Source organism: Mustelus asterias, chromosome 26 (genome assembly GCF_964213995.1).
Source record: "Mustelus asterias chromosome 26, sMusAst1.hap1.1, whole genome shotgun sequence".
Lineage (NCBI taxonomy): Eukaryota > Metazoa > Chordata > Chondrichthyes > Carcharhiniformes > Triakidae > Mustelus > Mustelus asterias.
The window spans coordinates 16,361,699-16,385,253 of NC_135826.1; the positions used below are offsets into that span (position 1 = coordinate 16,361,699).

Below are 23,555 nucleotides of genomic sequence, written 5' to 3' on the forward strand. Positions count from 1 at the left end.
CCCTAGCCCCCACAAACCCCACCCACACAACAACCCCTCCAACAACAAACCCACTCCAACAACCCTACCCCCCACAAAACACTACCCACACAACAAACCCCTCCACAACAACCCTAACCCACACAACAAACCCCTTCCCACACAACAACCCCCCCACAAAACCCTACCCACCCCAACAACCCTACCCCCCACAAAACCCACCCACACAACAAACCCCTCCACAACAAACCCACTCCAACAACCCTACCCCCCACAAAACCCTACCCACATCCACAACAACTCTACCCCCCCAACAACAAACTCCCCCCACACAACAAATCCCCCCCACAACAACCCTACCCCCCACAAACCCCACCCACACAACAAACCCCTCCACAACAACCCTAACCCACACAACAAACCCCTCCCACAGCAAACCCACCCTCACAACACCCCTATCCCCCACAACAACTCTACCCCCCACAACAAACGCCCCCACAACAACCCCCCCACAACAACCCTACCCCCACAAACCCCACCCACACAACAAACCCCTCCACAACAACCCTACCCCCACAACAACCCTACCCCCCACAACAAACCCCCCCACAACAATCCTACCCCCCACAGCAATCCCCCCACACAACTCTACCCCCCACAACAAACTCCACCCACAACAACCCGACCCCCCACAACAAACTCCCCCCACAACAATCCTACCCCCACAACAAGCCCCCGCACAACAAACCCCCCCGCAACAACCCTGCCCCCTCCCACAAACCTCCCTTCTCCCTTCCAAATCCCTCACCCCTCTCCCAAACTCCCACAACAACCCTGCCCCTCACAATCCCCATAACATTCCCACCCCCTCCCACTTTCATCCCCACTCCCTCCCAATCCCCCCTACAACAACCCTACCCCCCCACAAACCTCCCCACCCATAACATTCCCACCCCCACCAAAACCCACCCTCCACAACTCCCCATAACATTCTCAACCCCTCCTACCTTCATCCCCACTCCCTCCCAATCTCCCCCACAACAGTCCTGCCCCCTCCCAAACACCTCCCATAACATCCTCACCCCCTTCCCAATCCCCCCACCTTCATCCCTACTCCCTCCCAATTCTCCCACCTTTATCCCTGACCCCATTTTCTCCCACCTCGCAGCTTTCCTTCTACCTCCATCACTCACATCTCACCTCCTCATCTGTCATCTCCAACCCCAACCTTTCCCTCTGACTCCCAGTCTCTCCCTCTTGCTCCATCTCTCCATCTTTTCTTTCTTTCACTTAACCTCTCCCACCCAAACTTCCTTCCTGTTCATCATTCCTCCCCAATCTCACTCTCACCCCATCCCATTTCTCCGTCCCAATCTCCCTCTCTCACTCCATCTCACCCTCCCAATCTCCTTCTCACTCCATCTCACCCTCCCAATCTCCTTCTCACTCCATCCCATTTCCCACTCCATCCTATCTCTCCCTCTCTCACACCATCCCATTTCTCCCTCCCAATCTCCTTCTCACCCCATTCTATCTTTCCCTCTCTCACTTCATCACTCCCTCCCAACCTCCCTTTCATTCTATCACATCTTTCCTTCCGAATCCCTATCTCGCTCCATCTCTCCTTCCCAAACTTCCTCTCTTTTTAGATTTCCAGCATCTGCAGTATTTTATTTTTATATTACACCAGTTACCTGTTGCACTAAAATCTTTGCTGTTTTCAAGGCTTGATGAAGCCCACTCCAATGTACAAATTGCATTTCTCATAATGATGTAACTATTCTGACAATTTTTAGTGACCCATTCCGAAACATGATGTGGAGATGCCGGCATTGGACTGGGGTGAACACAGTAAGAAGTCTCACAACACCAGGTTAAAGTCTAATAGGTTTATTTAGTGTCACGAGTTTTCGGAGTGTCGCTCCTTCTTCAGGTGAGTGGAGAGTTGGGTTCACAAACACGGCACATATAGACACAGACTCAATTGCAAGACAATGGTTGGAATGCGAGTCTTTACAGGTACAGACAATGCGAGTGGAGAGAGGGATAATCACAGGTTAAAGAGGTGTGAATTGTCTGAAGCCAGGACAGTTAGTAAGATTTTGCAAGCCCAGGCCAAATAGTGAAAGTTATATGTAATGTGACATGAACCCAAGATCCCCAGGGCCTATTCCCACTAGAGAGGACGGCAAAATAGCACTGAGCAGGCCACCGCACATGCGCCGATCAGCACATGTGCAGTGGCCCTGCACTACTGGCCTCCCAATTGCTGGCAAGCTCAATCGCTGGCCATGCGACCCCACCCCCCCCATTCCCCTATCACTGGCCCTCCGGAATATGTCCAGGCCAGCCTCGACCCCCAACCCCACAGCAACCTCTGCAAGACATGCCGGATCATCGACACAGATGCCATCATCTCACGTGAGAACACCATCCACCAGGTACACGGCACATACTCTTGCAACTCGGCCAACGTTGTCTACCTGATACGCATGATGTGGAGATGCCGGCGTTGGACTGGGGTAAACACAGTAAGAAGTTTAACAACACCAGGTTAAAGTCCAACAGGTTTATTTGGTAGCAAAAGCCACACAAGCTTTCGAAGCTCTAAGCCCCTTCTTCAGGTGAGTGGGAATTCTGTTCACAAACAGAGCTTATAAAGACACAGACTCAATTTACATGAATAATGGTTGGAATGCGAATACTTACAACTAATCCAGTCTTTAAGAAACAAAACAATGGGAGTGGAGAGAGCATCAAGACAGGCTAAAAAGATGTGTATTGTCTCCAGACAAGACAGCCAGTGAAACTCTGCAGGTCCACGCAACTGTGGGAGTTACAAATAGTGTGACATGAACCCAATATCCCGGTTGAGGCCGGCCTTGTGTGTGCGGAACTTGGCTATCAGTTTCTGCTCAGCAACTCTGCGCTGTCGTGTGTCGCAAAGGCCGCCTTGGAGAACGCTTACCCGAATATCAGAGGCCGAATGCCCGTGACCGCTGAAGTGCTCCCCAACAGGAAGAGAAGTCTTGCCTGGTGATTGTCGAGCGGTGTTCATTCATCCGTTGTCGCAGCGTCTGCATAGTTTCCCCAATGTACCATGCCTCGGGACATCCTTTCTTGCAGCGTATCAGGTAGACAACGTTGGCCGAGTTGCAAGAGTATGTACCGTGTACCTGGTGGATGGTGTTCTCACGTGAGATGATGGCATCTGTGTCGATGATCCGGCACGTCTTGCAGAGGTTGCTGTGGCAGGGTTGTGTGGTGTCTTGGTCATTGTTCTCCTGAAGGCTGGGTAGTTTGCTGCGGACAATGGTCTGTTTGAGGTTGTGCGGTTGTTTGAAGGCAAGAAGTGGGGGTGTGGGGATGGCCTTGGCGAGATGTTCGTCTTCATCAATGACATGTTGAAGGCCTTCGTTGTCCAGTACTTCGTTGTCCAGGCCTTCGTTGTCCAGTACTTCCCCGGAGCGGAGAAGCTATGGCATCTCCTCCGGAGCCTTCAACATGTCATTGATGAAGACGAACATCTCGCCAAGGCCATCCCCACACCCCCACTTCTTGCCTTCAAACAACCGCACAACCTCAAACAGACCATTGTCCGCAGCAAACTACCCAGCCTTCAGGAGAACAGTGACCAAGCCACCACACAACCCTGCCACAGCAACCTCTGCAAGACGTGCCGGATCATCGACACAGATGCCATCATCTCACGTGAGAACACCATCCACCAGGTACACGGTACATACTCTTGCAACTCGGCTAACGTTGTCTACCTGATACGCTGCAAGAAAGGATGTCCTGAGGCATGGTACATTGGGGAAACTATGCAGACGCTGCGACAACGGATGAATGAACACCGCTCGACAATCACCAGGCAAGACTGTTCTCTTCCTGTTGGGGAGCACTTCAGCGGTCACGGGCATTTGACCTCTGATATTCAGGTAAGCATTCTCCAAGGCGGCCTTCACGACACACGATGGCGCAGAGTCGCTGAGCAGAAACTGATAGCCAAGTTCCGCACACATGAGGACGGCCTCAACCGGGATATTGGGTTCATGTCACACTATTTGTAATCCCCACAGCTTGCCTGGACCTGCAGAGTCTCACTGTCTGGAGACAATACACATCTCGTTAGCCTGCTCTCTCCAATCACATTGTTTATATCTAAAAGACTTGATTAGCTGCAAGTATTTGCATTCCAACCATTATTCATGTAAATTGAGTTTGCGTCTTTATATGCCCTGTTTGTGAACAGAATTCCCACTCACCTGAAGAAGGGGCTTGGAGCTCCGAAAGCTTGTGTGGCTTTTGCTACCAAATAAACCTGTTGGACTTTAACCTGGTGTTGTTAAACTTCTTACTGCCCAATGTCCCCAGCCATGGGCACTTTGCCCCTTTGGCAGTGCCAGGGACCCAGGCTGGCAATGCTCAGGGGCACCCCTCCGGCCCCTGACCCACTGGGGGGCTTCAATTAGAAATCATAGAAACCCTAAAGCACAGAAAGAGGCCATTCGGCCCATCGAGTCTGCACCGACCACAATCCCACCCAGGCCCTACCCCCATACCCCTACATATTTTATCCATTAATCCCTCTAACCTAAGCATCTCAGGACACCAAGGGCAATTTTAGCATGGCCAATCAACGTAACCCGCACATCTTTGGACTGTGGGAGGAAACCGGAGCACCCGGAGGAAACCCACGCAGACACGGGGAGAATGTGCAAACTCCACACAGACAGTGACCCAAGCCGGGAATCGAACCCAGGTCCTTGGAGTTGTGAAGCAGCAGTGCTAACCACTGTGCTACCGTGCCGCCCTCAATTGCCCCCTCCCCTTCACTCCAACCAAGTTGGGCCGCCAACTCCCTGCAAGTGGGGAGCTATACTAAACCCCGCTGGAATGAAATACTCCTGGCCGGGGCAGGGGAGAGAGGGGAGCAGAGGCGAGCGGGTCCAAAGACTTCAGTCCTGGGCCCGCTAATGATATTTAAGTTGTAGTAAAATATGGATTTAAATAATTTATGCAACTCCGCGCCGGTTTCCGTGGAGCTGATGGCTCTGGAAATCCACCTGCTGGAGACACGCAGAGGCCGTGACGCCCAGCAGGGAGCCCGCAAAACGGCCTCTGCTAGAGTCTCCCAGCCCGCTATGCTACAAATACAGCACAGCAGACTGGGGGAATCGCCCCCTCTAACTTTCAACTGGAAACCTTACCACTTCATTGGTTTTGCTGGAGGACCATTTCTGTTTATCAGTCACCATGCACTGTCTGCGTCTTCACTCCAATGCATCCTTTTAGCACAGCCTGCATCACCCGCTTATTCCAATGCATTTACTTAATGCAAATATTACACTAAACACACAGTTCTGAGCTGAAGAATTGAAGCCAACACCTAATAGGAGTATAGCCTAAACATGCATTTGTTAGCTCAAAAATGGAGACGGGTGGGGTACACTTACATTCCGAGTATAGGCCTAAACATGCATTTGGGCATAATTAAATGGGGATTTGTCTTGTACATTTGGTCAACTTATACACCATGACCTACCATGACTCTTTCAGTGTTTGTCTCACTGTCAAAATCTATATTCTATTCATTCTTATATTTTTGTGTAAAATGCTTGTTGATTCCCGGTTGGCTTTGTATCACAACAAAGTTTATCACTTCACCTTCCAGAAAGGCAGGGGAACAAATGCAAGATCATAGAATCCAGTACATGCAATAGGGAATCATTGTTATAAGAATTCAGATTATACTTTACAACCAGGCAATAGACAAGACTGTAGGGGATGCACAGCATCTTACATTAACCATTAAAGTGACCGTTTTATTTTTAAAAATCATTCATGAATTGTGGGGGCAGCATTTATTGCCCATCTCTAATTGCCCTTGAAATGAGTGGCTTTCCAGGCCATTTCAGAGGACACTTACGAGTGAACCACATTTCTATGGATCTGGAGTCACATGTAGGCCAGACCAGGTAAGGGTGGCAGATTCCCTTCCCTAAAGGACATTACTGAACTAAGTGGGGTTTTTACAACAATTGACATTGGTTTCACGGTCATCATTAGACATTTACTTACAGATTTTTATTGAATTTAAATTTCACCATCTGCCGTGATGGGATTTGAACCCAAGTCTCCAGAGTATAACCTACTCCATTAAAGTTGTAGACCAATGACATTTAAAGCATTGGTACACATACACACAAACACTCATAGATCCACGGTAAATAAAAATACAATTGTTTTCATTTGAAAAATTTATTATAAATGTTAACTGTTAAAGTATCAAACAGACTTTATTGATCACTTTAAACATTATGGTTATAAAATGTCAATACTTTCTCTGATAATACCATATTACAATAGTATATGGAGATAGATAATAACTGCTCTATGAAGTTTACAAAAAAACAAGAAAGATGTATATTGGGAAAATATTTTAATACATGCACCTTACATATAAAGGTGTGGTAGCATAGTAAACATTCATTAAATGCACGGGCAAAACCAGGACTGAACCACAGCAGTTTAGTTCAAACCTAAATACAAGCCAGACCCAAATCACCATCTCCCACCCCATGCACCCAACAACATTTATAATTGGCGTATTTCATTTATCTCACAGTATTTCCAACTTTGTGTTAAATGAGTGCTGCATGTGTTTAAAGCTCAAGTACATTTATAATATAATTAAAAATGATTTTTCCTACAGAATTTTAGTGTTCATTTAAATAAAATGTTGGTGAGTTTAGTTGCAGCTTGCCAGTAATTTACAGGAAGGAATGAGGGAAGCCAGCTTGCAACAAGCGGCCACACACGAGACTGGGCAACACTGCTGGTGCTTGGTCCCGATGCAGGTGATTACCTCCCCTCCAACAGTGAGGAGGACACAGTCATCTGTAGGGTTTTCAACTCTGGAATTGAAGTTGGAAGAACAGACCCATAAGCCTAGCCTCACTGCAGCACCTGCCTATATTATCTAAACAGCAAAGACTTTCCATTTTTCCCTCAAATGGTGCTTTTACAAATAGAAAGACGACCCCACAAGATTTATATTCCTTTTGGTTAGAAGCTCAGTTTCTGAGTTTAGCAAGTGGAATTCACTACCACATGGTTTGTTTGAGGCAAATGGCATGGAGGAAAGCTAGAAAAGTACATGAGGGAGAAGGAAAGCAGAATATGTTGATAGGATTAGATGAAAATGCAAGGAGGTTTGTGTGCAGTATAAACAGCAGCAGAGACCTGCTGGGCTAACTATCTTGTTTCTATGTTTACAAATGCTCTACATGTATTGAATTAAATAAATCCTTGTTACTATTATCAATCAACTCGTGTCAACGAATAGGAAATAAGTTCAAACAAAATAAACGTGAGCTCAATGAGTTTGTGTCATTTCAGCAGCCAATAAATATCAAATATCAAGTCTATGAGCGTTGTATCAAAGTAAGGATGGGACTATCCACTGAAGCACCTTAGCCCCACCTTGTACAGGAGGTGGAGGGGAGGGAGGTGGGGAGAATGGAGAGCAAAGAGAGGTGGGAGCAAGCCATGATATCCTTGGTAGTTATAGGAATGTATGCAGTAACTTTCACTGGAACCTCTGCTACATGATAGCGACTCAGGTCCTTATAATAAACCTTCAGCCAAGTTATCGAACGATATAGAAATCTATCACAAACTTATCACACATCTAGTGAAGAGGAAAACTGCACTCCATGAACTTCCAAAATACATCTTCAGCTGGTGCAAGAAAATCTTCTAATTGAAACCGACCCCCATTATGCAGGGGGACATTATAATTACTTCCTGAAGAGCCAGTGGCCGTTTTCTAAATCTTTAACTACCTCTGCTGGGGCCCGGTGCTGTTAGCAGTATTTCAGAGGGCAGGTACAGCTATAGTACAACCCAAGATATCAGTCTGGTTCCAGAGAACTCCGGCAGCTGAAATCCCAGCAATTATTGACCTCTGACTCAAGGTTTCTGTAAGTTTACTGAACAGGTCTGTCACTAAGTGATGGATGGCTCATTTTGCCAAGTTAAACATTTCTAGTGGGCTTAAAAGTATAACAGGAATGACAAAATTTAGGGTCCTTGCAGGAGGTACTACATCTGGTTCAGTAATTTGCAGAATATTCTTTAACAAGTCAAATGGGAGGATTGCTTCAGTCGGAAATGAGATATTCATTCTGTTCTGGTGCCTGTTTAAAGCCCCAGTTTGAGGTATTAAGACAAGGCCCAATTTTAGAGAGCCGTATACCACAATAGTGCCAATTCTGTCATACACAACCTCTACTAGTATAAAGGCAGCTGGGCTTACAATTTAATCCCCAACATATTTATACCTTCCTTAATTAAAATATAAGAAGTGTTCATAAGTATGCAGATATCTAACATAAACGATTCCATGATGCCAACATGCAGCTTAGATTCCAAAAGAAAGTCCATCTCATTCTCCCTGAACATTCTCATCTCATTCTCCCCTCACTGGAGGATATGGAGTCAATGGAGCTTCCTGCAGATAACAAATGGGTCATAACATCGACATGAACCCAGGTCCTGAGCTCATATCCTGGCACCACGTCTCAATAAAGAAAACGACAAAAGCCACTAGATTTGTGCTTGGACATAATGAAGAGTTAGACCTGAATTTACATCTGAAGATACAGAGGAAACATTTGAGATTTGCCATCCCAACCCATTCTCCTTCCCTCGCTCCAAAAGCAAAACTAATCTGGTCATCTGAAGTGCAATTCATGCATTTGTGCTCTCTCCTCCTTCAGCCACAGCACGTCAACCATGGAATTAAGAACAAGTCAAATTTACTCTCCCTGCTGGAATGGTGATCCATTTAGCCATGTCTAAGACAAATGTAACTGAGCAGACTGACATTACTAGATAAGGGGATTCTCCTTCAACAAGCGAGGTTAAAGAATGGCACATTCAATCATATTTCAGTTCCATTGATTACACTGCTTCAGCTGTAATTGCAGATAAGGTGGGAGTTTTTATTTTAAAACAATTGGTGAAATCTCACAATTTTAAACAACTCATTAAATATAGAATATTCTCCAATCAGTTTTTATAATCAATTTCAGACTGAATGAATCGCACTCTGATTTCTAGCCACATTTCACGAGCCTCGGACCCAATGGGGAAATCCCATTTAAATCGGATACAGCTTGTTCCTTACATTTAAAGACCCAAATACTCGCAGAGGTGAAATTGGAATAACATTTTCCTTTAAGTGACAGGAATGTGTTTGTTTACACTCTAATCCCAATCTTCTTCTCAGCCTGTCCCTCAGGATCAAGGACGACTTGTTTTTACTCCAATTCGATGGGTACGGAGATGGCTGATGGTCCAATGTGCAGACTCTACCCACATGCTGGGAAGGTGGTGCTCGAATGGTTGGGTAGATGGTATTTGGAGGTTGATGTGCTCTTTCTGATGCTTTCACTGCGTCTCTGCACGTTTCCAACAAAGTCTGTTCACTGCCTTCCCGCACGAACCTTCGCCATTTTGGTCAGTCACAAGCCAGGTCTCCCATGAGGTGGCAGTAATCCCAATGGATAAATGATAAATTGAGGGGATGAGAGTGCATGAGGAGTGGTAGTGGTGGTGAGCGAATTGTCCACAGCAAGCAAAAGGATGTCCTACATTGCAACTGAAGCCCCACCCATGCTCAAATACGGAGGTCCCCATATTAAGCATGGCAATGCCCCCTGGAATCACAGCGGCCTCCAGTGATTGGAAATAAGCAAGACTCACCAGAGAAACCCAACAGCAGCAGAGACAATGCCAACAGCAGCATGCAGAGTTTGTGGAATAATCCACTGGGAGGACACCATCCTTTCATGGTGCTTTCAAACTGGAATGTCATTCATATTTGGCAATAAGCCCAAACTTAGATACATAACTGAAATAAAATGGAGTTGCTTCTGAAATCTGGTGTGTGTCGACAATGGCTGAAGAAACTGCGAAGCCATCTCACCCAATTTGGCTGGCTTCAAATCAACTAGTTTGTACGTGGTTTCTTAAATTCTTTAATAAAATTGTACCTAGCGCATTTCCCCAAGTCGGCTATCGTCGTCAATGCCTCCTTGCATTCGCTCATGTTCTACGGACTTCAGGAGCTCCTCAACCCATTTCAGTTCTGCAGCCAGTGCATCATAACGGTTTTCCAGCTTTGTGTACTTCCGTTTCAGGATGTTGGTGGACAGCATTGTCGATTTGACTTCATCTTGTGCTTGTTTTCTCAGGGTTTCCGTTTTCCGCATTTCATTCTTAATGTGCCCGAGGTCCTGGCTGATGCTATCGTTTTCTTCCTTGTACCAGGATTCTTTCTCATCATAAATGGAGACAAGTGCATCAATGTCCTCCTTGAAGGACTTCTTGTTTTTCACCAGCTCCTGAATGCTTTCATCCACTGCGTTGATTTCTTCCAGGACTTTTGAGAATCTCTCAAAGTTGACATAGGTATTGTTTGGAGGCATGCTCGAGTGGGACTTGATTGTGTATTCCTTGAGGCGTGTGGTCTTCAGTCTGCGACGCTCTGGCTTCTTGCTGCTATCTTCACGTCTCACATTTCTTCTCTTGATCACCTTTAGAGGGTGGAGATAAAATGAATAAGATTAATTCTGTTCATTTCAAAGTTAAACTAGACCTACAGTGCTGTGGGTACTCAACAGTACTGAACCTAGCATGCTCTGCTTATATAGATATACCTGTAGCATTGGCTGGCCTCCAGTCTTGCATTCAACATAAACTTAAGCTTCCTGTATTTTAACTCATACCACTCCACCATCACCCCATGCGCAAGTCCTTCATAGTTTCCTCCCGTGACCTCATCCCTCCCCATCTCTGTATCTCCTCCTGCCCTACAAGCCTTAAAGCTTGTTGTTCATCGCACATGCACAATATGGTGTTACAAGATGAATCACATTACTTGAGAAAAGTTGGAGCAGTTCACCACTGGGAAAGTGGGAGAGATTAGTCCAGAGTTAAAGTGATTGAAAAAATAGTCAGATTTTCTTTTGTGACAAGGAATCATGTCATCATAGCACTTTTGGTGACTGCAAATGTTTCCAAGGTATTTTAACTAGGTGGAATTATTAGACCTCATTTAAACCTTTTGTTTACCTCCCGTTACTATCAATGATGTTGAGATGCCTGATGCCACTCATCTGATGAAGGAGTAGCGCTCCAAAAGCTCATGATTCCAAATAAACCTGTTGGCCTTTAACCTGGTGTTGTGAGACTTCTTACTATTGCAATCAAGATTGTGGGCCAATGCTATTGTCCACTGACCTAATGCCAAACACCAATTCATCCCTATCTTTGGCTGAACCAGATTTTTCTGACCCTAGGATGGAGTTTCCTATCATGTTTCTGTATAATCACCAAGAGCAGTTATTTTCACCTCTGTAATACTGCTCATCTCAACCTCAGCTCATCTGCTGCTGAAACCCTAATCCACGTGTCTGGATTTGACTATTCTAACACATACCTGGTTTGCTTCCCACATTCTATCCTCTGTAAACTTGAGGTCATCCAAAACTATGTTGTCCATATCCTTAATCACCAAGTCCTGTTCACCTACCAGCCCTGTGCTCATTGACCTATATTGACTCCTGGTTAAGCAAGGCCTCCATTTTTAAATTCTCATCTTATTTTCAAATCTCTGGATGGTATCACTCCTCTGTGTGTCTGGAATCTCCTCCAACTGCACTCTAACCCTCCGAGATCTGCACTCCTCCAATTTTGGTCTTATGTGCATTCAGTTATAATTGCTTCACCATTGGTGGCCATGCCTTCAATTGCCTGAACCCTAAGCTCTAGAATTCTTACACTTCTCTGTCTCTCCACCTTGCTTGCCTCCTTTAAGATACCTAAAGCCAACCTCTCTAACCAAGCTTTAAGCCATCTGATCTAATATCTCTTTATGTGACTTTGTTTTATAATACTCCTATGAAATGCCTTGAAACGTTCCATTACATTAAGGCCATTATATAAATGGAGGCTGTTGCACTAAATTTGCCATATAATCACAGGCTAACTTTCAAAAGCATATCTGTTTTTCAGAAACTGGAAAAGTAATGCCTGTTCTTATAACTAATTAAAGACATTGGGGTGCATTTTCAATTTGCGAAGTGAACATAAAACTCATGCTGCAAATCAACCAAACATGATGAAAACTGGGGTGCATTTCCAGAAATGAAAAAGTAGCTCACTTTGTCTTCAAGTCTACTGTCAATCAGTTCTAATGTAACCTGGGAAGCAATGGTCATCAGCAGGAGGAAAATGGGAAATAAAAGCGACACTGTTGTAGCTCTGCTCAGTGCTCATGAATTGTGCTGTCTGCTGCATGATTTTCTCTCATTCTGCAGCCAAACTCAGCGCTCCCCGGCCCGCCTGCCCAGCGCTCCCCGGCCCGCCTGCCCAGCGCTCCCCGGCCCGCCTGCCCAGCGCTCCCCGGCCCGCCTGCCCAGCGCTCTGGGCAATCTCAGGACTGTCCCCATGATGTGATGTTTACACACTGTGTTCAATCTCTCCCTCCCCACCCAGCAGCTCACACTCTGGCACCACATTCAACAAAGCCACAAGTCAGCACATTGCACAGACACACCCACAACCCCCACTGTCAGAACCAATAGGAAGCCCGTTCCCTTGCTGTTGTTGCATTTCAAATACACCTTTGCCGAGGTGGAGGTCAGAAACAAAACTAAAATAGCAGAATTCCATGATCCCAGAGTTTCTGGCCCAATGGGGAAGAAAACACACTAAATCTAGTTCCTGGGAATGAAAAGTGGCAAATGGATAACGTGTCCAAAGGAGAACATCCAAGGGGCAGTGATCACAGAATCATAAGGTTGTCAGTTATGGAAAAGAAGTTTAGAAGTTTATTTATTAGTGTCACAAGTAAGCTTACATTAACACTGCAATGAAGTTACTAGAGCAATTCAGGATAGAAATAGTTAATCAGGAGAGAGCCAACTTAATTGGGGTAAGAACAGATCTGGCCTGGGAAAATTGGAATCAACGGTTGGAAGGCAAAATTGCAATACAACAATGGGCTGCCACAGGAGATAATTCTGGTGCAGTCAAGGTGGATTGCCCCAAGGTAAAATGGCATAACAAACAAATTCAGGGTTCCTTGGATGACAAAAGCGCTGGCCATAATTTTGCAAATCCTTCTTAGAAACGGGATGGGGCCAGAAGAATTGAGAATTACAAATGTGACACCCATGTTCAAAAAAAAGGGTGCAAGGATAAGCTCATCAACTCCAGGCCAATCAGTGTGACCTCAGTGATGGGAAAGATTTTAGAAATAATTAGAGACAAAATTAACAGTCACTTGGACAAATGTGGATAAATTAAGGACAATCAGCATTGATTTGTGAAGGGTAAATCTTGCTGAACTTAACTGTGTTTTTGATAAGTAACTGAGAGGGAGATGAGGGTAACGTGGTTGATGTAGTGTATGTGGACTTTCAAAGGCATTTAATACAGTGAACATAACAGCCTTGTCAGCAAAGTTAGAGCACATGGAATATTGGGGACAGTAGCAGCACGGATACAAAATTGGTCGAGTGACAGGAAACAGAGTGATATTGAACATTTGTTTTGCAATGGAGTGAGGCATGTGATGGGGTTTCACAGGGGTTGGTGTTAGGACCCCTGCTATTCTTGATATATATATATATATATATAAATAAATGATGAGACTGAAGGAGACAGGGCACAATTTCAAAATCGGCAGATGACACAAAAATAATCAACTGTGAGGAGGATAGTGACACATTTCAAGAGGACATAGACAGATAGGCGGAATGGGTGGACAAATGGCAGCTGAAATCTCATTCAGAGAAATATGACATGATTCCATTTTGTAAGGAATAACAAGGAGAGAAAATATAAAGGTAATATTTTAGAGTTGGTGTGGGAGCAAAGGGATCTTGGGCATATTGTAAAGAATGGCAGGGCAGGTTGAGAAACTAGTTAATAAAGCACACAGGACCCTGGGCTTTATATATTGGGGTATAAAGTACAAAACAATGGATTTATGATAAACTTGTATGAAACATTGTTTTGGCCTCAACTGCAGTTCTGGGAACCACACTTTAGGAAGGGTGTGAAGGCATTAGGAAGGGCACAGAAAAGATTCACTACAATGGTTCCAAGGATGACATGCTTCAGTATGTGGATATGGTTGGAGAAGCTGGAGTTGCTCTCCTTGGAGAAGATTAAGAGGAGATTCAAAAGCAGGAGGGATCTGTACAGAGTAAACAGGGTGAGCTTTGACAAAGGGTCATCTGGACAAAACGTCAGCTCTTTTCTCTCCTTACAGACGCTGCCAGACCTGCTGAGATTTTCCAGCATTTTCTCTTTTGGTTTCAGATTCCAGCATCCGCAATAATTTGCTTTTAAACAGGGTGAAACTGTTCTCCATGTTTGAAGGATCAAGAACTAGAGGACACTGAATTAAGATGATTATCAAAAGAAGCAACAGCAACATGAGGAAAAGCTTTTATATTTTAAACAGTGTGTAGGGTCTGGAATGCACTGCCTGAGAGTGTGTTGGACGCAGAGTCAATCAAAGCCCTTTAAAAGGGAATTCGACAATTATTTGGACAAATAAGAAATTTGCTGGGCTATGGGGATAGGGAGAGGAGAGGGACTGTAACCATCTATGACTCCATGATCTATGACAAGCACCTAATAGGTGGCTGGTTTACAAACAGCAAAATGTGGGAATCTGAACTTCCGCACTACAGACAATGTTGGCGCATCTATGTTAAAAGGAAATTAATTATTAGATGAATGGAGGATGGCAGCATGAAATAAGATTACCTTAATCCATGGATGTTCCAGACTGTCACCAATTGTCATTCTTTTCCTAAAAGGAAGCAATATATATGAAATTGCAAAGGATTGCTGGATGGTCAAGCCTCCACATTTATTTTTTCCTCCCCCATTTTCCTTCATTCACAGCATGTTTCCCAATCAGGGTTTCTCTGCCAGTCAGGTGTAGGGGTCAGCTTTATGCAATACCAACATTTCCATGTGTACCACCAATGTCAACTCCCCCATTACTAGTCAAGACAATGCCTGATTCAGTCTAAGTGGGAGGGCTGTCAAGTTTTGCCTGAATTCCAACTATTGGTGCAGCTTAGAACTAAGCTTGGAGATGAATTTAAGAAACCAGCATCTCTGGATCCAAACTAAACTAAGTGTTCAATTGTATGGGTACCTGGCCTGTCCAGAGTTGCAAGGGGGCAAGTTTGGAAGTTGGGGAGGTGACAATGTGGAAGACATAGAAACATAGAAAAACTACGGCACAAACAGGCCCTTCGGCCCACAAGTTGTGCCAAACACATCCCTACCTTCTAGACCTACCTATAACCCTCCAACCTATTACGCTCCATGTACTCATCCAGGAGTCTCTTAAAAGACCCTATTGAGTTCGCCTCCACCACCACTGACGGCAGCCGATTCCACTCGCCCACCACCCTGTGTGTGAAAAACTTACCCCTAACATCTCCCCTGTACCTACCCCCCAGCACCCTAAACCTGTGTCCTCTCGTAGCAGACATTTCCACCCTGGGAAAAAGCCTCTGAGAGTCCACCTGATCTATGCCTCTCAACATCTTATACACCTCTATTAGGTCTCCTCTCATCCTACGTCTCTCCAAGGAGAAAAGACCGAGCTCCCTCAGCCTATCCTCATAAGGCATGCCACTCAATCCAGGCAACATCCTTGTAAATCTCCTCTGCACCCTCTCAATCTTTTCCACATCCTTCCTGTAATGAGGCGATCAGAACTGAGCACAGTACTCCAAGTGGGGTCTGACGAGGGTCTTATATAGCTGCATCATCATCCCCGGACTCCTAAACTCAATCCCTCGATTGATAAAGGCCAGCACACCATACGCCTTTTTAACCACCTCCTCCACCTGCGGGGCCGATTTCAGAGTCCTATGGACCCGGACCCCAAGGTCCTTCTGATCCTCTACAGTACTAAGAGTCTTTCCCTTAATATTGTACTCCTTCATCCCATTTGACCTACCAAAATGGACCACGACGTATTTATCTGGGTTGAAGTCCATCTGCCACTTGTCCGCCCAGTCTTGCATCCTATCTATGTCCCTCTGTAACTTCTGACATCCTTCCAGACTATCCACAACCCCACCAACCTTCGTGTCGTCAGCAAACTTACCAACCCATCCCTCTGCTTCCTCATCCAGGTCATTTATGAAAATGACAAACAGCAAGCGTCCCAGAACAGATCCCTGGGGCACACCACTGGTGACCGACCTCCAATTAGAAAAAGACCCATCTATACCCACTCTCTGCCTCCTTTGGGCAAGCCAGTTCTGGATCCACCGGGCAACAGCCCCTTGGATCCCATGCCCACTCACTTTTTCTAGAAGCCTTGCATGGGGGACCTTATCGAACGCCTTGCTAAAATCCATATAAACCACATCTACCGCCTTCCCTTCGTCAATGTGTTTAGTCACATTTTCGAAGAACTCCACCAGGCTCGTAAGGCACGATCTGCCCTTGACAAAGCCATGCTGAGTATTCTTGAGCATACTAAACCTCTCTAAATGCTCATATATCCTGTCCCTCAGGATCTTCTCCATCAGTTTACCAACCACTGAGGTTAGACTCACCGGTCGGTAATTACCTGGGCTATCCCTATTCCCCTTTTTGAAAATAGGAACCACATCCGCAATCCTCCAATCCTCCGGCCCTCCGGCACCTCTCCCGTCTCCATCGACGACGCAAAGATCATCGCCAGAGGCTCTGCAATCTCTTCCCTCGCCTCCCACAGTAACCTGGGGTACATCCCATCCAGACCCGGCGACTTATCTATCTTGATGCCATTCAAAGATTCCAGCACAACCTCTTAAAGTCCACATACTCAATCCTTTCAGTCCACCGCATGCCCGCAGTACATCCACCCAGGTCTTTCTCCTCTGTGAAAACCGAGGCAAAATACTCATTGAGCACCTCTGCCATTTCTACTGGTTCCATACAGACTTTCCCGCCTTCACCTTTTATAGGCCCTATTCTGCCAATTCTGAATAAAATTATTTTCATCCTTAAAACTTAAGAGTAAAATTGTAATGTTAGACAACTGTTCATTCTACCTCACTACAGGTACATTTGACACTTACGACTATCATGAATTTGAAGAAAATAATTCTTACTTTGGGTCTTTCACTAGAAGCCTGCGGATGAAGTCCTTCGCCAGCTCACTGGTGTTACTGAAATATTCCTCATCAAAGTCGTAGTTCACAGCAGAAATATTTGTTAAGGTTTCTTGTTTAGTTTCACCAAGGAATGGAGAAGCACCGCTCAAGCTGGTGATGGGAAGAAGACATTTCGGTCACTAAGTATTCACCTGCAACATGCATCATTCAGCTGGCTGGTTCTTCAGTCCAAAGTGGAGGTGCAACTTTGGATCATAATTAATTCATCTCACGCAAGGAAGATTTTTACATATTAAATGATTTCTTACAAGCATAGCAAACAAGTAATAGATTTCTATCCAAAATTTAGCAATGATGGAATCATACATAAGACACAGTTTAAACAGCAAAATCGGAGTACAGTAGACAATATTAACATTTAACACTTAGCTCACCTCAGATTTCAAAGGCTGAAGAAGACAAGGAGATCCATCACTAACTATTGCATTCTACACAGGCAAGAATAATGTACTAGCTAATTAGTCATCACAAGCTATATAACTCAACATTTTCATTCCATCATCTGCAATCATCGTAGCTGAGGTTTAAAATCAGACCTTCAGTTGTGTTCTGTATACTGGAGCCCATAAATAGAATCCCTACAGTGCAGAAGGAGGCCATTCAGCCCATCGAGTCTGCACCGACCACAATCCCATCCAGACCCTATTTCCGCAAACCCACATATTTATCCTGCTACCGCCCCTGACACTAGGGCTAATTTAGCATGGCCAGTCCACCTAATCCGCACATCTTTGGACTGTGGGAGGAAACCAGAGCATCCGGAGGAAACCCACGCAGACACAGGGAGAATGTGCAAACTCCACACAGACAGGCCGGAAGTGAACTCGGGTCCCTGGCGCTGTGAGACAGCAGTGCGAGCCACTGTGTCGCCCAAATTAGTTTACACAAAATAATTTTGTTTCTCTTCAGTGTTTGCAGCAAAATCCTTCTTGTATGTCAGCATATGTTCTTTTCCATCCAACATTATCTAACACATGCTTTATTATTAGGATGTGCCTCGATATTTCAAAATATTGTCTTACGGAGTTAACCCTTGTATTATTCTGTTACACACTGAATGCTAACCTACAAATTTTTCATACTTACCTCAATATAATTGTGTGTTGAAAACTATGTGGAAATTATTTAAGATTCAGCTATATATAGATGCTAGACAAGCTGAGATTGTTCTTATTGCAGGAAAGATTGAGGAGGATTTAAAAGAAGCAAATTATTGAGGAATTTTGATACAAGCAGGGAAGTGCTCTTTTCACTGGAAGGAAAACCAGCAGATCTTTCAGGACATTTGGATGTCACTGGCTAGCCCATCCCTAATTGTCCTCAAGGAGGTCATTTAATGTTTTTTTAAAAATCAGTATCACAAGTAGGCTTACATTAACACTGCAATGAAGTTACTGTGAAAATCCCCTAGTCGCCACACTCTGGCGCCTGTTCGGGTACACTGAGGGAGAATTTAGCATGGCCAATGCACCTAACCAGCACGTCTTTCAGAGTGTGGGAAGAAACCGGAACACCCGGAGGAAACCCACGCAGACACGGGGAGAACATGCAGACTTTGCACGGTGATCCAAGCCGGGAATCGAACCCGGGTCCCTTACGCTGTGAGACAGTAGTGCTAACCACTGCGCCACCGTGTCATCCCAAGTTTGGAGATGGAGCAGTAGTTTGCAAGGACAGAAAGAATGAGGACATGATTTTGGTGAGGAAGAAATCAAGGCTGTTTGAAAGGGAGAGGGATAATACCCGTGAAGGAACTATTTTGACATTACCACTATATCATTAGCATTTACTTTAAATATTCCTCCCTCTTCTGAAAAAGCTGCTTTCAACCCAGGCTCAGGGACGCAGAGGAAACATATCTGAAGAGTATTTGGGGCAACACTGCACCCCAGGAATAGAGGCTAAATTGGACCCAACACTTGTTCAATTACTGTGAACTCCTGGTGGTCCAATGGAACAAGGCATCCCATGGTAGTCCGTAACACAGAGATTAAAATCCCTTCCAGATTTGATGTTATACTTGTGTTAAATCGGCTGGTTTCAGACAAGGCTAATATTTAGTCACTGCAATCGAATTCAGCAACCCCAGGGCAGGAATGGTAGAAAAAATTTAACTAACCAGGTCACTGCTCCTGACCTCCTGCTGAAAAGCATTTGCTTGTGAGGCTGGGTGTAGACAGGGTTAAGTTTGGTTGTTTCCCTCAGAGTCAAATAGTTAATGGGAGCGAGAAGGAGGTGGTGGTGTGCGAGGTGGTGGTGGGTGAGGTGGTGAGAAGGCAGGGGTTGGGGGAAAGTGGGCCAGAAAGGAAGGAGGGAGGCTGAGAGGCAATAAGAAAAAAAAAACTTAAATTTATATATTTAAAAGAATGGTAACTGGGATAAAGAGGGCTGCTGGCGCCCTATGGAGTGAATGTCAGGGGAGGAAACAAATCTGTACAAAATCAAAAAGCTTTCACCTTATTGCAAGATACGTGTCATCTCAGTCACAATCTGTGGTTCCGAAAATACTTCACAATCAGAAAAGACTACCTAACTATTTCAATTGTCTGCAAAGAACTTGCTTCGACTAGACCATCTAGATCACTTATGGACCAGAATTATAGGCTGAGTCATACAATATTCTTCAGGAATTCAGACATTAAGAACTATATCACTGACATACTTACAGAATATAGGTGATCACACCAATGCTCCTGTAATTGAAACAAAGATATTGCTGAGTTCCGGAACACTTTGCAAACCGTAATTCTCAATACACTGATATAATCAACAGTAGGCTTGCGTGAAGCTCAAAGTAAAATCAATAACAAAATGAACTCAAATGAAAGCTAAGGTCCTACAAATGGCACCAAGATAACTTTGTGATCACACACTCCTCTTTCCAAGGCTAGCAGTGAAATGAAAACATTGGGTAGATCAGTTTACTGGGTTCTAGCAATCAAGAGAAGCAATATCTACATTATGGAAAGTCCTAAAAGAAGCCATGCACTAAAAATGCGATCTCAGCGAAGTTCAGCCCATCTCTGACATACTTACATCCATTTTAAATCACAAAAACAATTACTGCAGTGCAATACAGAACATATTCAGTAGTTGTTCTTGCCATCAGCTAACAATGTCATCCACAAACAGGTTACAAAGTCAAGAACATAGCCAGCTTTAAGTGTTGTGCCGCTCACAGTTGGATAGCCTACGTTCAATGGTTAGTTGCAAGAGGTACAAAAAGGCAGTCAGAATGTACGAGTGGTACTGCAGACTAGGTTGGTGTCTTCAGGCAGAGGGAAGCTGAAGATAAGGGCAGGGGAAGGAAATGAAAAGGATATATCTAATTTTAAAAAAGCAATGGTACATTTCATCAAGGGAATGAGGGTAAACATACCACATGTCTGCTTCCAAAGCCAAAGGCTCATAATTTACTATCTCAGGAGCTAAAGGAAGAAAAAAAAAGTGTTCAATGTGCAATATTAAGGCAAGGACAGCAATGCGATCCTAATGCTACAAAGGCAGGGACAGCAGAAAGAGAGGGAAGAACAAATAACAGTTGACAACTTTAGTGTGAACATTTCATTTTTAAAAACCAATATCATGAAGAGTGATTGAGATTAATCTAGCATTTTATATTTCTCACCGCTCCCTACCAACTACCAAGCAAGAACAGTTCGATCACTGAAATTGTGAAATGCCCCAGATATTTTAGTCAATTTAATGGCTGCTTCCATCCCTGAGGGCCTCAGAGTCATGCTGGCTCTCTGCGGAGCAATCCAGTTAACCCCATTCGATGCCCGTAGCTCCGCAAGTTTACGTCCTTCAAATACCCATCAAATTTCCTTTTGAAATCATTGATGATTTCCGCTTCCATTCCCTTTGTCGGATCAGAGTTCCAGGTCATTACCACTCGTAGGAAAAACTCTTCCTCATATTCCCTCTTGTATCTCTTGTTCAAGACATTAAATTTGTGTCCTCCAGTCTTGCACCATAAGTTAACTGGAACAGTTTTGTTATCTCTATCTTATCCAAACTGGTAATAATCTTGTACACTTCTGTCACATCTCCACTCAATCTCTTTTGCTCCCACATCAGCTTTTTCAACCTAATCTTGTAACTAAAATCCTCCATCCCTGGAACAATTCTGGTGCATCTCCTCTGCACCCCCACCCCCCCTCCACCAATAAGTACCTTGACATCCTTCCAAAATTGTTGTGACCAGAACTGGAAGCAATACTCTAGCTGAGGCCAAACCAGAGCTTTATGCAATTTCAGCAAAATCGTAACTCTGACCAGTAAGTAAAGGCAGGAAGACTACATTAAGATTCCAAGGGGTCTTGACAAGGTGGATGTGGAGAGGAAGATTCCTCTTGTTGAATAATTTAGAACTAGGGGTCACTGTTTAAAAATGATGGAGTGCTCATATAAGACAGAAATGAGGAGAATTTCTCGTCTCAGAGGGTCATTAATCTTTGGCACTCAAGGCAGTGGAAGAAGAGTACTTGAATACTTTTAAGGTAGGGCTAGATAAATTCTTGATAAGCAAGAGGGTGAAAGATTATTGAGGTCGGTGGGAATATAGAGTTGAGGTTACAATCAAATCAATCATAATCTTAATAACGGAGCAGGCTCGAGGGGCTGAGTGGCCTACTCCTGCTCCTAACATGATCACAGAATTGAAAGAGGCTATTTATCCTGGTGTTTCTTCACTGGCTTGCTGAATGAGCAATTCACTTTGTTCCATTCCTCTGCCCTCTTCCTGTAACCCTGGGCATTCTTCCTTTTCAGCTGCAGGCTGATCAAAATAAAGGAGTGCAATGTTCTTATCATTATGAATATGGGTAGAGGAACATATAAACGGAATGAGGGATTTTGAAGGATAGCGAACCCAGGAGAGACAGCATATTGAGTCGAGAAGGAACATGCTGCCCATTGGCAACAATCAAAAACAGTGTTAGATTCCAGATGTAATTAAATAGACATATAAATAGTAAAAGGTTGGTAAAAGGAAGAGTAAGGCTGATTATGGACCTAAAAGAGGATTTACGCGTGGAGGCAGAAGCAGAGTACTGAATGAGTACTTTACACAATCCTTTACCAAGGAAGAAGATACTCTTCAAGTCATAGTGAAAGAGGAGGTAGTTGAGGCAATTAGTAGGTTAAAAATTGATAGAGGTATTAAACAGATTGGTTTTACTTAAAGTTGATAAGTCACCAGGACTGAATGAGATGCACCTAAGGATACTGAAGGAAGTAAGGGTGGAAATTGCAAAGACACTGAACATCATTTTCCAATCCTCCTTAGGATTTCCAATACATTTAGGAGCAGGAGTAGGTTACTCGGTCCTTCGAGCATGCTCTGCTATTCAGTAAGGTCATGGTCAATCTGGCTGTCTCAACTCCACTTTCCGGTTTGCCCCTAAACATTTGACTCCTTTGTCTATCAGAAATCTGACTCAGCCAGGAACACATTCAATGATCCAACCTCCACAACTATCTCAGGAAGAGATTCTGCCAGGGGACTGAAGAATTGCAAATATGTTACCTTTCTTTTGAACAAGGATGTAAGGATAAGTCCAACAACAACAGGCAGTTTGATTAACCCTGTGGTAGGGAAGAATTTAGAAACAAAGTGAAAAGTCACTTGCACGTGGATGAATTACGAAAAGCCAGTTTTAACTTGTTAAAGGCAAATCCTGTTGAACTAGCCTAGTAGAGTTTTGATGAGCTGACATGGAGGGTAGATCAACATGATGCTGTTGATGTCACATACATGGGCTTCTAAAATTTGATAAATTACCACACGTCAGACTAGTGAACAAAAGTTAGAACTCTTGGAATCAAAGGGATCAGTGTTAGAGGGCCTCTGCTATTCTTGATATATATGTTCATGATATTGACTTGGGTGAGCAGGGTTCACTTGCAAGTGACACAACACTCGGAAGTATTGTAAACTGTGAGGAAGACAATATTAAACTTCAAAAGAATAGTGGAATGGGCAGACAAGTGACAGAATAAATTTAATTCAGGGTAGCGTGAAGTGATTCATTTGGTAAGCAGAATGCGGAGAGGCAATATAAAATAAAGGGCACAACTCTAAAGGAGCTGCAGGAATATGGGTCCTGGATATATACGTACGCGAATCACTGAAGGTGGCAGGGCAGATCGAGAGCGCAGTTAATAATAATCCTGAGTTTTATAAATAGGGCTACAGAATACAAAAGCAATGAAGTTATGATAAACCTATTTAATACACTGGTTCAGCCTCAACTGCTGTATTTGTCCAGTTCTGGGCATCACATTTTAGGA

At 44.3% G+C, this 23,555-nt stretch overlaps 1 protein-coding gene across 4 annotated transcripts in view; it reads right to left on the minus strand.

Annotated features, from left to right (window-relative positions):
- Positions 1-6,231: 6,231 nt before the first annotated feature.
- dapk3 (death-associated protein kinase 3) overlaps positions 6,232-23,555 on the minus strand; it is a 51,666-nt gene continuing 34,342 nt past the window's right edge. For all 4 annotated transcript variants that reach the window (XM_078198187.1, XM_078198189.1, XM_078198188.1 and 1 more), the window contains exons 5-9: positions 20,641-20,689; positions 19,928-19,954; positions 17,199-17,351; positions 14,836-14,881; positions 6,232-10,586 (exon numbers count right to left, since the gene is read on the minus strand). In XM_078198187.1, the coding sequence (XP_078054313.1) occupies positions 10,044-10,586; positions 14,836-14,881; positions 17,199-17,351; positions 19,928-19,954; positions 20,641-20,689 (818 nt within the window). In that variant the 3' untranslated portion in view covers positions 6,232-10,043. The remainder of the gene's footprint in view (positions 10,587-14,835; positions 14,882-17,198; positions 17,352-19,927; positions 19,955-20,640; positions 20,690-23,555) is intronic.